This window comes from Gouania willdenowi, chromosome 7 (assembly GCF_900634775.1).
Source record: "Gouania willdenowi chromosome 7, fGouWil2.1, whole genome shotgun sequence".
NCBI classification, from domain to species: domain Eukaryota; kingdom Metazoa; phylum Chordata; class Actinopteri; order Blenniiformes; family Gobiesocidae; genus Gouania; species Gouania willdenowi.
The window spans coordinates 20,487,629-20,502,859 of NC_041050.1; the positions used below are offsets into that span (position 1 = coordinate 20,487,629).

At 41.0% G+C, this 15,231-nt stretch overlaps 1 protein-coding gene across 3 annotated transcripts in view; it reads left to right on the forward strand.

Annotated features, from left to right (window-relative positions):
• Window positions 1-15,231, forward strand: part of LOC114467094 (sodium-coupled neutral amino acid transporter 3-like) — a 31,917-nt gene that overhangs the window by 12,976 nt on the left and 3,710 nt on the right. For 2 of the 3 annotated variants that reach the window (XM_028453138.1, XM_028453139.1), the window contains exons 6-14: window positions 460-552; window positions 2,887-2,968; window positions 7,448-7,530; window positions 8,709-8,767; window positions 9,081-9,197; window positions 10,102-10,181; window positions 10,364-10,464; window positions 11,109-11,233; window positions 14,578-14,722. In XM_028453138.1, coding sequence (XP_028308939.1) covers window positions 460-552; window positions 2,887-2,968; window positions 7,448-7,530; window positions 8,709-8,767; window positions 9,081-9,197; window positions 10,102-10,181; window positions 10,364-10,464; window positions 11,109-11,233; window positions 14,578-14,722 — 885 coding nt within the window. The remainder of the gene's footprint in view (window positions 1-459; window positions 553-2,886; window positions 2,969-7,447; window positions 7,531-8,708; window positions 8,768-9,080; window positions 9,198-10,101; window positions 10,182-10,363; window positions 10,465-11,108; window positions 11,234-14,577; window positions 14,723-15,231) is intronic. The other variant, XR_003674491.1, reaches the window with a different exon arrangement.

The window sequence follows — 15,231 nt, forward strand, 5'->3', positions numbered from 1 at the left end:
GTGGGTATGACCTTGGGTCGCTCCTGAAGCCATATCTCAAAGTTAATCGTGTTCGGTCAAAGTGGGCGTGGCTTATTACAACATAAAAAACAAACATTTATTTCAGCTGAAGTATTATGTTGAGGGCTGTGAAATGTACAGGGTATATATAGAAGACCACACAGATCACCCATTCAAAAAAGTGTGCCACTAGGTGGCGCTATAATGGGTGCAAACGCATTATGGCCTGTACCTTTTATATTTTACATCAGATCTTTATATCCACATGCTCCTTAAATAGAGTCGCATCTTCTGACATAGGCCACTCCAACTCCCACGGCATATTGCTCTTTGTAAGTCACTACTTGGCCCACTTTCATAACTGCTTGCAGTTCTAGTTATTTTTTTATTATTATTGTTATTATTTTTCTTGTAGTAGTCTTCTTTGCTAAAATAATCCTTAATTTTTTGTTTCTTCAGGTATACGTGCTTATGAGCAGCTTGGGCTGAGAGCTTTTGGACATCCAGGAAAGATTATAGCAGCTATTGCCATAACACTACATAACATTGGAGGTATAGCTAATATGGGGAATTGCAATTGAGAACTTGTTCTCAATAACTTACCTGGTTAAATAAAGGTGATAATTAATTAATTTATCCAGCATCATGATTTAAAGTGGTCACAAAAAGTTTGAAATGTTTAACATGAGTTTGTTGATGGTGGGGCAAAAACACAACTCTGATATGCTTAAACTTCATCTAAGAAAGAAGATGATAATCCTATCTCCAACCTCCCGTTTCTGTCTAAGTGCTGGAAAAAGTTGTCACTGCTCAACGTCAGGAACTTCTACAAACCAACAATGTCTTTAAAAAAATTTAGTCAGGATTCTGCTCAGCCCCCAGCACAGAAACAGCACTGGTTCATGAATGTTAATTTGATGGCGATGGAGGCTGGCTTTCCCTCCTCATCCTCCTGACTGCAGCATTCAACACTGTGGACCATCACATCCTCCTGGACCGCCTCCATGTTGGGCTTTCTGACTTGAACAAGTTTGTGTACTTCCTCTCTTGCAAGAACACATTAGCTTGGGTGGCTCTAAGTCTCGGACATTTCCTGCAACGTGTGATATCCTTCAAGGGTCTGTCCTCGGCCCCATCCTTTTTTTTTTTTGTATTTGCTTCTCCCCGGTCATGTCATCAACCATCATGGAATCTCTTACCACTGCTATGCTGATGATACACAGCTGTACATCCAATCCGACCCCACCCTCTCTGCTTCCCAGTCATCAAACTGCCTCCAATTAAAAACCTTTAAAACAGGAGCCGTACTTGTCGGAACCCTACATCATGTCTAGTCGTCTTCCCTTATTCTTTTCCTGGGCAGGACATTCCCCTCTCCTCCATTGTAACCAATCTCAGTGTGAGAATGGACCCTTACCTAACACTTAACAACCACATTTAACACGTGCAAATCATCCTACTTCCACTGAAAAAACATCTACAAACTCTCACCCTGTCTGAGGCAGAAAAGCTTGTCCATGCCTTTGTCTTTTCCAGGCTTGACTACTGTAACTCACTTCTCATCGGGATTCCTGACAAAAATCTTCAAAAACTGCAACAGATTCAGAACAGCGCTGTCATGGTTCCGATGACAGTGTGTAAACACCATCACATCACTCCCGTCCTCAAATCCCTTCACTGGCTCTCCGTCTCCTCTGGGGATAAATATAAAGCCGCCCTCCTCACACACCAGTGTATACATGGCAACACTCCACCTTACTTTAAAGAACTTTTCACACAGTCCACTTCAAAAGTAATGTTAGCAAAGTGCCTTTCCCAAGGACACAACGACAATGACTTGGGTAGCGCAAGATTCAAACCCACAACCCTTTGGTTATTGGATGACCCACTCTACCACTGAGCCATCCAAATTCTGAACAGCTTGCTCCTTTTCAGGGTCATGGGAGTCTGTTGTTGCCTATGTCCAGCTGTTATCAGGAGCTAGGCGTGGGTACACCCTGGACCGGGCATCACAGGTCAACATAGAAACAGACAACCAATCACACTCCCATTCACTCCTATGGGTAATCTAGAGCCTCCAATCAACCAACAGTCATGTTTTTGGATTGTGGGAATAAGCTGTAGTACCCTGGGAAAACCCACACAAGCACGAGGACAACATGCAAACTCCAGACAGAAAGGACCCAGAAAAAAAGACCCAAGTGCCCACCCCAGGGCTTGAATCCAAGACCTCTTTGCTGTAAGGCAGATGTGCTAATGACTTCCACACTGTGCACCCCTCCTCCACATCCCCAGAACCAACTCCGGACTTTGGGTGATCAAGTTTCTGCTCAGCTGCATTCCCGCCTCTGGAACTCCTTTCCAGGAAATCTGAGGCCCCCACTCACTATGGACGCATTTAAAAAAGGCATTAAGACTTACCACTTTCAGGAGGCTTTTGAGTAGATGTCTTTTTTATGTTGTTATTTTTTGTACGGTTTTATTTATTTTCCTTCTGCAGCACAAGTACATTGTAAATGAAATATATTATTAGTTATTATTTTTATTAGTAGTAATAGTTTTAGGAGTAGTAGTAGTAGTAGTAGTCGTAGTAATCTACACTAGTATAAATCCCATACTCCCAACGAGTCATTTCAGAACTGAGGATGCCTCTTGGATGAGAGGTGTAATTTCATCAAGCAAAACTTCAATTCCTGTTGTATTAACTAAGCTACTAGAATAAGCTGTAAATGAACAAAGATTCAATGTACCCAAATGGCTAATAAAAGTGATATTTTAAAAGAATGGCAGAAAGAAAAAAAAATAAATAATTTTTTTACAATTTTTTACACTGTAAAAGTAATAACCTGTCTTTCTAAAAGCTGTTTTTGTTGTCTTTACCTACAGCCATGTCCAGCTACCTCTTTATTGTAAAGTACGAGTTACCACTGGTCATCCAAACCTTCCTCGGTCTGACATCCAGTTCTGAGTGAGTACTGTATAAAACATAAAGCAAATGAGGAAAACCACCATAACAGCCATAAATGTTCATGAAGAGAGTGGTCATCTTTGACAATGCTAACAGGTTTTTTTTTAGTCTTAATAAAAGCTCTTTTCAGGATCAGAACAATACAAACAAACAATACAAAGAATGTGACTTGCTGGATGGTGCAAAAATAAAATACAATGTTTAATAATATTAATATTGATATTAATAAACAATAATAATGATAATACATCTTATTATTATTATAAATATAAAGGACGGATATGAACATATATAGTGTAGTCCAAGTAATATTGTTTTATGGTGGTGGTGATGGGGGTCGGTGGGGGACCAGGTCTTTGTTAATGAGGCTGGTGATAGACAGAAAGAAACTGTTTTTGTGTCTGAAGGTTCTGTCCTGATGAACTGAAACCTCCTGCCAGAGGGGAGAGTTTGGAACAGTTTATGTCCGGACCACATTCTTCCCTGCACGCCTCAGAGTCCTGAAGGCGTACAGGTCCTGGAGGGAGGGCAGATTGCAGCCGATGATCCTCTCTGCGGAGCTCATGATACACTGCAGTCTGACCTTGTCCTTGGCCATAGCTGCAGCGTACCAGATGGTTGATGGAGGAGCAGAGAATGGACTGGATGATGGAGCTGTAGATGTTCACCATCATCTGTGTTGGCAGACTGAACTTCTTCAGCTGCCTCAGGAAGCTTTTTTGATGAGAGAGCTGATGTTCAGCTCCCCCTTGAGGTCCTGGGTGATGATGGTCCCTAGGAAGCTGAAATACTCCACAAAGCTCACTGCAGAGTCTCCCAGGGTAATGGGGTTCTTCTTGAAGTCTGCTATCATCTCCACTGTCTTTAGAGCTTTGAGCTCCAGGTTGTTCTGGCTACACCAGGACAGCAGACAGCCTGTCTCCCACCTGTTGGTGGAGTCATCTCCATCAGAGATTGACCGACTGGTGAGTGGAGGTACAGCTGTTGGTGTACAAAGAGAAGAGCAGAGGAAAGAGAACACAGTCCTGAAAAGTTCCAGTGCTGATGGTCCGGTAAGCAGAGATGGTTGTTCTTACCTTCACGTGCTGCCTCCTGTCAGACAGGAAGTCTGTGATCCACCTGCAGATGGAGTTTGTCCTGCAGGAGAGCTGGGATGATGGTATTAAAAGCAGAGTCCACAAACAGAATCCTGACGTATGAGTCTGGGGGAGTGTGGCTGGTCAGAGATGTGAGGGGAGATGGAGTCAGGGCTGTCCCATCCTCTATCAAATCTACAATAAGTCATTCAGCTGTTGACCAGACGCAGGTTGTTGGCAGCTTCTGGGGCTTTTGTTCACACTGAACGTGACTTCAGCGATTCTGGCGACTAGATCACATTCAAAATTAATTTAAATGACGCGACATCAAGGAACTTCCCTTCAAGCAATGCAAATTTGCGCAATACAAGCGACTGAGTCACACGTCGTGAGTCGCTGGAAGTTGCTCAAAGTTGAAAAATTTTCAAGCTACTTTAAGTAACGCTGTGTCGCGACATCCAATCAGCAATTAGTTTCTCCGCGTGTCTATTTCCTGGTCTTCACTGTTTGTAGAGCCAGAGGCTCGCTGCAGCGGGAGGGCTGGACACTTACTGGGGCCAAAATGAAGGTGGCATACTTTTTGAATAAGCCTTTTCAGTTCTAAGTATATTTTGAGTGAACTCATCCTTTAATAACTCCCTAAGTTGATAATTTAACCGTAAGTACAAGTGGAGCTGTCTATGATAAGTGCTGTATATGTACGGCCGGAGAAGAAGTGAGCAGCCCTCTCAGAGCAGTAGCCCTCTCAGTGCTGCCACCAGCTCTACAGACATATAATATTCCCCGGTTGTCATGTCACTGGACGATAAAGCGATGGAATGACCAAAAAGCATGACTATGCTCAAGTGACTCATCATTGTGTGAACGCACCTTTATAGTTCATTATCTTCCTGAGCCCTTTCCAGACTGAGGCAGAGTTGTTGGCAGAGAATTGGTGTTGGAGTACAGACGTTGGCTCTTCTCACCTCCTTGCCAAACTCATACTTTGACTCTTCTGTACCTGACTCTGCTTCCACTCCTGAAAGATTCCTCTTTGTCTGCCCTCAGCCATCTGTGCCTTGCTGTGAACCAGGGTTTGTCGTTGTTATTGCTCATCCTGGTAATTGATGCAATGTAGCTGTCCTCACAGAATGAGTTGACCGCGCTTACGGTGATGCACAAGTGCACCGACTTGTTTCCCTCTCCTCCGGCGCTTCACTGCATGAGCAAAGGGGAGCGCACCTTTAACCAGAATGTTCAGTAAATCCATAGTAGAAGCAATAAATGTGGAAGATAAGTCTCCTCAGGGATTCTATCTCTGATGTTCAAGAGCTCTTCTCTGGTGTAAGAGCACCCAGTAGCAGAATTTACAGCAAAAACAAGACATCAACACACTAAAGCTGCCATACTGCCTTCGTGATGAACTTTTGTTCAGTCAGTTACACTCAAATATATTCTGATTATTTTTTTTAAAAGAAACCATTTTTAAAAAATACTTTAACTTGTCAGAATTCATACTTATGCTATATTATACACACAAATAAATTGATCAGGTTTCACTCGAGCTGTGTGAATCTTTGCCTTTGTCCAATGTAAATATAAACCATTTGTCCTAATACCAGATGTGGTCTTAGCATGAGTACTGAATGAACTTATGAGAACTTCTAAAAAAAAAAAGTATATTTTTTTAATTAAATCAAAATTCATTGCAACTAGAGTTGGCACTAGAGTAAATAAGATGGGTGGATATCGCGGCAGCCATGGTGGGTTGGGGGGTGGTGGCAGTTGCAGGGGTTGTGCATGTTTGTGGTTATCGCCATCCACTGAAATATATAAAGAACTGTCTTAACCCAGAACGTCATCACACTCACTTTCCTGCAGAGGGCAAACACTTAGATAGCAGACCAAAAGCCTCTATCAGCTACACACGGATGTGCACTCATGCACTCATTCACAAAAAATCCCAAGCACAAGACACAGTGACACATGCAGTATTCAGCATAGAACCTAAATAAAATAAGATAGATGTTTATTTGTCCCTCAGAGGGAACATTTGTTTGTACAGCAGCATCACCTCAAATAAACATGGGCTTAACAGCAGCACAACAGAGAAGAACAGCACGAGAGCCATGAAATTATATGTTATCAGAACAATTAGTCAAGATAGGTTTAATAGCTACAAACTGGGCACAGGCTGTTTTCTCTTTGCCCTCGAGACGAGGGTCATTTGCCGTGCACAAGCCGGGCCACAGCCTGGCCGTTCACGGTGCCTGCACACCCCCACGGACACCGGTACATCCCCCAGGAGCACGCCCGGGGGGAGGCCGAGTACCCGAGGGGTACGGAGCTGGGGAAGGTAAGACCCGGACCCCCCGGAGGAAGTAGGTTGGCCCTGAGTCCCCTCGGTGAGGAGGGGGCCGGAATGCTGAACCACCAGGGTTGTGTGTGTTTGCAGCGGTATTTCTCCACTCTCCTCTGTTGCCCTCTACACTGGCCTTTCTGTTTAGTCTTTAAAATGTTGTCCCAAGCTTAAGGCAGTTTATTAGACCGAGCTAACTACTGCCTCACACACCTGTGCGTGTCTGTGGTGCAGTAAAGTGTGAGTGCCGTAAATCTGTCATTATCACCTTCTGAGGAGCATTCTTGAAAAAGGTCGGGACTCCTGAATTGGGAACCACTGATTTAGAGCGATTACTGACCTTTAAAAGAGTAGGAGGGAACAATTGCAGGTGATGAAACTCCAAACTAGTGTAGGTTGGGCTTTTTTTGGGCCACGTCTTTTTTAAACGATGGCTGAACCAGTTAACCTTTTTCTTCTGGAGCATAATTTGTGGTTAGAAAAAATGTTTCCTAAAAGTGGAGAATGAATTGTCACACATAGCTATAGATGCGTCAAATGTAAGAGCATGCTTGAAAGCTGTTTGCTCTGTGCTGCACTGTCCATTCTCCCTCACCTGTTTATGATTTGCTCTGCAATTCTACAGTTTCACTTAACAGACGTTTTTGTCCAAAGCGAAGTACAAACAAAAGCAAAAACTTAGACAGGAGGAAAAACCCTTAGCAAGTTCTGTGAGTTGAAAAACTGCCAGTTCGGAGGCCACCTCCTCAAATATGATGCATGCAAATGCAACAAACTTTTTCTCCCCTCTTTTGTACTTGTATTATTTTTATCTTTTAAATATTTTATATCTTTTTCAATGCAATATGTAAAATCCATTTACTGTTTCACTGGTTTACAATTGAATAAAAAGTTTGGCACCAAACTACACTGTGACTGCAGGGAAGACAGATTCCTGCCTTCTCGAGGTACAACTGATATTTACTTCCCTGACAACTGAACTGTGACTTTAAAATAGAAATAAAACATTTGTAAAAATGTAAGCAGTCTTCATTATTCTATGTATTCTACCTTTATTGTCTATAGGGACTGGTTCATGAATGGCAACTACCTCATTATCCTCGTCACTGTTAGCATCATTCTTCCACTAGCCTTGATGAGACACTTGGGTAAGTCACTTTTCTTTAATGTAACTTTTAAAATGCCTTATCCTCCTTCTAGCTGGGTACACGGAATTCCTTTATGTAAAGAAAAAAATATATAGGGTCTAGTTGGTTGCCTTAAAGCTGCAGTGTGTAAGTTTTTTGCTTCATTTGGTCAAAAATCCATATTATCCTTTGAGCAAAGTGTTCTGAGATGACACTGAACCTCTGCTCCTTCTCTTGGCTCTGTATTTGAACTTTAGAAATCCAGGAGCGCAATGCTACTTTTCAACCAATCAGAAATCTTTTTACAAAAAGAGTGGTCCATGAGCTTTTTTGGGGTGTTACCACTGGCTGCCCGACTGCAATCGATGGGCATTCACGTCCCTATCTGTAGTAAACGTACAATAGTTTACATTCCAGCAGGAGAATTTCCCTTGGTGGCGTTAGGCCCAACAAACTTCACGGAGGTCAGCGCGGACTTGACGCATACGTCCGTGGCCACATGCTGTCCACCTCACACACTGGTGTCAGAAAGAGAGTGACAACAGATGGAATAAATCACATCTAAACCTAAGAGAAGCATAACCAAGGTAGAGAGAAAATGACAGGATTTTTCAGAAAAAGGCTGTTTTCTCAGCTTTTTGCTAAGAAACTGGCATTTTGTGTGAAACTACCAATATTCAACTGCTGATTACGGAAGAATGAAACAAGCTACAAACAATTTTTTTTCTTAGTGAAAGTAGAGAGTCTATTCTTTCAGAATCTGGTTTCAGAGTTTCTGATTGTCATTGTACAAAATATTCTGTGGGTCTTTAAAAATCAGTCAGAATGCTCTAAAATGGCTGGCAGTGAATGAGTTAAGGACAGTAGCTACAGATTGATACGTGCATTCATGTTAGAGTCTGTAAAACATCAGAAAACTCTCCAATTACACAAGATAAAGTCCCTAGATTTATTGAGAAAAAAGTCGCTAAGAGTTCAACAGCTGTGCACGTTTATGAGGATGCCGTTGAATTCAAAACAGAGAGGGGAGGGGGGAGCGTGGTTGATTCCATACAAGTCTCATGATTCTACATACTGCAGCTTTAATTGGGAATAAAGCCAAAAGAAGTAATCAAAGAAAGTTTTAACATGTTACCACTTTGTGTTTGGTGTGTTCATTTAAATGTATACATTCACTTATCTGAATTCCCTTCACGCAGGTTACCTTGGTTACACCAGTGGGTTCTCTCTTTCCTGCATGGTATTCTTCCTCTCTGCGGTGAGTCAAAATTTAGAACTTTACCACATTTTCTGTTGGCCCCATCAACATTGCACAGCTAAACATTCTGAGTATCTTTTTTTTTCAACAGGTGGTAAAGGCCAACAGGGCTAAAATTAGATATTGACTGCTTATTTTGTCTCCATCAAATGCACACTAGCAGCTGCCTGCTGTTACAATCATAAAAGTAAAGTGTTTACTTAATTGATCGACAGAAAAAACTGCTAGATATTGTATGTGATTTCTAAAATGCATATAAAATGTGTATCTTTGAACACATATAATGAATTAAAAACATTTTACTTTCCATCAGGTCATCTACAAGAGATTTAAAATCGCTTGTCCTTTGGAAGTGTATGGCAACAACACAGTGGACACTGCTGTCTCAGAAAACATGTGTACTGTTGAGTTCTTTACTATTAACCAAGAGGTATGATCCTCAAATTACTCCGTGTGCTCTCCACGTGCACATGTATTTATTTCCGGGTGCAATGCGACTGCAGACATGACGGTCCTTTGCTACAAAGCTGGATAAATATATCTCACACACAATTCCACAGATGGGGAAGGGGGGTGAAAAGTTTAGCTCTGATGGTTCTACTGAACCCTGTGAAAGGGACAACAAGGATTCAGTGGATACCGCTCAGTAAGCCAGCATCATAAAGTGGACTTTTGCATTTTATACAGGCTATATTATGTTACAGGGCCCTCACCAGCCTGCGTTGTTGCGTTCTTGCTGAGGCATTCAGCATTCCCAATGAATGGAGAAATTCATTGGCCCGCAGTTACAAAGAGCGCCTGACACATGAAGCCTCAATCAGCTGACTAATGGAGTTCAGTTGATTGATTGAAAATCTATATGTTTCCTATAGGATGTCATCAAATGAAATGATTGAATCTATCCTTTCTTTCATTTCTATGCACAGGCGTCAGATCTATGCCCCAACCAGGATCTTCTAAGAATGGGCAAGTTATTTAACAAGAGAACTAATTGCTTGTTCAGATCTTAGTCAGGACAAAACTTACTCAGCTCATTCACACTCACACACCAATGGGACAGAGCTGCCATGCAAGGCGCTAGTCAACCACTGAGAGCAACTTGGGGTTCAGTGTCTTGCCCAAGGACACTTCAACACATAGACTGGTATAGACCGGGATCGAACCCCCAATCTCTCAATCAGAGGACGACCCCAAGTGAAGCAGCATTGCAGTATAAATCCCGGAAGTCAGCACGATAAGAGGAAATCCAGCTTCGTAGTACAGGCCCGACATGACTGATGCATGTGGTACCTACAAACTTACTGAGTGAGGTTACTCTTCTACTTGAATTACAGACAGCATACACCATCCCTATCCTGGCATTTGCTTTTGTATGTCATCCGGAGGTTCTTCCCATCTACACTGAATTGAGCAAGTAAGATCCACACAATATCACACTGTTTCACTTTTTGAGCACACAGACATAAAGGCATCATATCAGCTTTTATGTTGCAATAATTATGGCCTTTCTTTGAAACTAATCGTATGCGTTTATTATCCATGTATTATTGCTGCATTCTGTCCTTTTAAACAATCTGCTGTGTTGTCTTTCTAAAGTCCAACCAAGAGAAGAATGCAAAACATTGGCAATGTTTCCATCTTGGGCATGTTCATCATGTACTTCTTCACTGCCACTTTTGGCTATCTGACATTCTACGGTAAGGGCAGTAGCTTGTCTACTAATAACATGAAGGTGTAAGACATGGGCTGTGGTGCCCCTAAATATTTTTATTTAAAGGTCCCATATTATACTGCTTTTCATACCATTTCACATAGGTATCAATAGCCCATTATTGCCCCACATGCATTTGTTTTCCTGACTTTCAAAAAGGTGCTTCCCTCAGAATTGGCTGTTTCTGAGTTTCCTAATGGATATGCACATGAGCCGTGTCTGGCCACGCTCACTCCACGCCCTGCTATGGGAGAGGAGTGTTCACTGTCCGTGTTCACACATCTCATGTTGAGCATTGTCAGCTTCTGTGCTAACGTTACAGTGACATTTACCAGTTAGGCTAATGCAGTAAAAGAAACACAATATGAAATAAACCACATTTGTGCTTGAGTCACCAAGTGTTGCTACCGCGTTGCGTTTTATCTGGACGTCACAAACGGAGAAAACTCAAACTTGCCTGTGTGAGCACACACACTTCACAAAATGTGAACCAAACAAGGGAAGGAGAAATATGGGACCTTTAAAGTTAACTGGTGAGAAAAGGATTAGAGTTGTAATGAGTATTTCATCTAAAACATTGTAACATTTAATCAGTTAAAGAAAGATCACGTTGTGCGTTTGTGTATTCAGAGAACACTGAAGCAGAGCTACTCCATACCTATAGTAAGGTTGATCCTCTGGATACACTAATCCTCTGTGTTCGTTTGGCTGTCCTGGTGGCTGTCACACTTACTGTGCCTGTCGTCTTGTTTCCTGTAAGTACACTATTTTAAAATTCCTAATATTTGTACAAAACTTTCTGGAAAAGAAGAAAAACAGAATTTATTGCTTTCTCCATTTTTGTTTAATTGATAGAACTATATTATTGTGGCACACATTGCCAGTATTTGGTTCTATTTATTTATCAAATTTCAAAACTATCTTCTCTTTCAAATCCTCATGTCATCCTACATATATCCACTTGTATGTAGGGCATATTCCTTTTGTTGTTGTTAGATGTGCTAATATGGGGGGCATTCCAGAAAGCGGGGTATGTTCAAACTCTGAGTATGTTCCGGCTCAAATAAGGGAAACTCTGAGTTTCTGGTTCTAGAAAGCGAGATAAGCTCTACTCTGTGAAATGAACCTGCTTGCGTGCAGGCTTTGTTTAAGAAACCCTGGGTTTCTACCTGAACACAATTTCTCAAGAAACACATTAATTTACCTTGACACTCTTTTTAGACCACACATTTGGAACATCGCACACCGTGGATGTGCACTCACATCGTTATAAATGTTGTGTGCTGCTTTACGTTCTTTTGCAAACTGTAGTTTTCTTTACAACGTTGGGGATACAGAGCATTTAGGAAAAAACATAAAGGTTGCTCTTGCATTAAAATGCCTACTGCTGTCTTTTTTGTAATGTTCCCTGGATCCAAACCTGTGGCAAATGTAAAGGGGGATATGTCAATTTAAAGGAATACACCAAATGAAAGTGGCATACTCCTTGAATAAGCTTTTTAAATTCTAAGTGTACAGTATTTTGAGTGAACTCATCCTTTAGTAACTCCGTAAGTTGATCATTTAAACCGTAAGTACAGGTGGAGCTGTCTATGATATGTCCTGTAAACATATGACCGAAGAAGTGAGCAACCCTCTTGGTGCTGCCGCCGGCTCACAGACACACACTATTCCCCAGTCTTCGTGACACTGGAGCGATGAAGTGCCCAAAAAGCGAGACAATGTTCAAGGGACTCATCACGGTTAATTTAAGCGAATGTAGTCGCTGAAGTCACGTTTGGTGTGAACACACCTGTAGAATGGGCTCATATTACCTACACGCCTGCAGGAGAACATCTAGCTCCATCAGGGTGAAATAAGTCGCTCTCTCCGGCTCGTTGCCATGGTAGCTTGTGATATCAAGAGTCGTCTCTGGTCTTCGGAGAGAAAGGACGTGTGTTCACTCGCTCCGATAACACGACCATGGGAGATTAACAGCTTACAGCTGCAGCTGGACAGCCTGAGAAATAAAACTTGGGCCCAAGACGAAAAGAAAAATGGTTAAAAAACAGCCTGCAGGCCATACACAACCTGATCCAGGTTTGGAAGAGGTCAAGGAGATGATACGAAACCTCAAAGACGATCTATCGTCTATCAAAGACGATCTATCTGCACGGGTCACAGCCGAGATAAAGTCATTGGAAAAGATGCTGGAAAAATCATGGGAAAGCCTTCAAAGTGAAGTAAAGGTACTGGAACAACAGAATGTAAAGAATGCTGAAGAGATAAAACTGCTAAACGCGAGGGTTGAAGAGCTGGAACAAAAGGAAAGAGAGAAAGATGTCATCATTACAGGCCTAAAGATAGCGCCCAGGTTGAGACAGACAACGGAAACGAGTGACGAAGACACAAAATCGATTGAACAACAGGTCATTGATTACCTGGAGTCAAAGGACATTGTCCTGAACCCTAAAAACATCAACTCCTGCCAACTCTTGCCAAAGCATGATGACACAAGAGCTGTAAAAATCACCTTCACAAATCTGAAATTTAAAGGAGAACTATTGAAGCAAGGCAAGAAATTGAAAGAAACGAAGGTTTTCATGAATGAAAACCTGACTAAACAAAACGCAAGCATCGCATGGAAGGCACGCCAAATAAAAAAAGGAGGAAAAATTCTGAACACGTGGACAAGAAACTGCGGGATTTATGTCACACCACTGGGAGAAGAGAACGGAAAACCAATCTTCATCAAAACGATGGAAGACTTGGGAAAATACGAAGGATCCACCTAAACAACAACATTACCGATGGTAATCATGGACATGGATCCAGATCTATATAAACACTGGAAACAAGACTCAGACTGTGCTTACTTTTTGGAGACTGAATTCAATGTGGCACTGTCAGAAACTTGGCTAAATGAACAAAAAGGTATGAACTTTACGATAAAAGGCATTATACATAAAAGATAACAATGAAATGGAGAATGTGTAACAGTAAAAATAACAAGACCAAAGGGAGAGAACATATTAATCTGTTGTTTGTATCCTGATTGTAAAATAGACATATTTAATGAGAACCTAACCAAAATGATAGATAGAATATTAATAAATGACATCTCCAACCATTTACCAATACTTACAATATTTAATACTAACGACAACATCCACCCAGAAACATACGCAAATACATGCAAAAAAATACATTATATAAAAAACATCTTAAAGACAAAACATTGAAAACAGAACTACATCCTATGGAAATTACAACTAATACTACATACCAAAACACTGAAGATAATCTATTCTTCCCTTATTGGGTCACATTTAAATTACTGCTTATAAACTAAGACATAGTAATGTGTTTATACGAGAAAGGGTTAAATCTAACATTGGAAAACACAGCACTGTCAATAGCTATTAACAGCTAGAATAACCTTGATGCAGAGACAAAACAAGGAACTTCAAAAGACGATGAAGTTTTCTTTTGAACTGGAGGAACGTAAACAAAGTCAGGGAATCAAATCTGCAGGGAACAAGGACGACACGAACAACGATGGAGAGGAGGAATGAAAAACGACAACACTGACTACAGATGAGAATAAATCCTATATCAAAAAGGACAAAAAAAAGGACAAAAATAAAGAAAAATGAAATTGTGTTCAGAACAACCTAAGACAGTTTAACCAGAGAGACAAGCTTTGATGTAAATTTTCTGTGTACAAAACAGGGGACGGGACTTGGATAAGCAAACTGCTTCTCTCGTCTCCTTTTTCGGCATGTACAAAAAAAAAAAAAAAAAAAAAAAGAAAAGAATAACAAAACTTCTGTGAATGCAACCATGTCGGAAATAAACTGAATAAATAAATAAATAAATAAAATATCTTTGCTCCATTGATGATGGCTTTTTTTTTGCGCTCGTGCACGTAAGTAACTCAAGGTTTACATACTCAGAGATAATCAACCGACTTCATCCCACCTGTAATGTAATCGGATACTCAGAGTTTCCTATTGCGAGGTATGTTAACTCAGAGTTTATGGATAGAGTCAAAGTTTAGTAAACCTTCTCTCTGGAATACACCCATGGTTTACTCATGCTATGTATGTGTTTCTGTCAGATTCGCCGTGCCCTCTTGCAGCTGCTATTCCCTGGAAAGCCTTTCAACTGGCTCAGACACATTGCCATTGCTGTGTCTCTGTTGATTTGTGTGAACCTGCTCGTCATTTTTGTTCCCAACATTCGTGATATTTTTGGCTTTACAGGTGTGATACGAATACAAACAACATTAGTACACACACACACACACACACACACACACACACACACACACACACACACACACACACACACACACACACACACACACACACACACACACACACACCATCTTTTTTATCTACATATCCCATAACATTACATAACTTGCAGGCTAACACATTGATGTATATTAACCAGTTAATATAATGTATGGGGTCAATGGAAATAGAAAGAAAACCTATGTTTTGAATGGTTAGCCTTTTCCTTCAAACTTTTGCCTTTAACTTCCAAAATGTTAAACTTGGATTTGTGGATAAAAAATCTGTAAAAACCAATCCTTGCCATTCGGCTTGAATGGAAAGAGCCAATTAGATAGCTTCATGTCTTGTGTTGCTCAAGCACCCCTGTGTCCCTCCCTTCTCAATCCATGTATCATTCATTCATTTGTTTTTCATTATGGAACAAAAACATGAAAAACGAAAAAAAAACTCATTATTTGATATTTGTTTCCAAA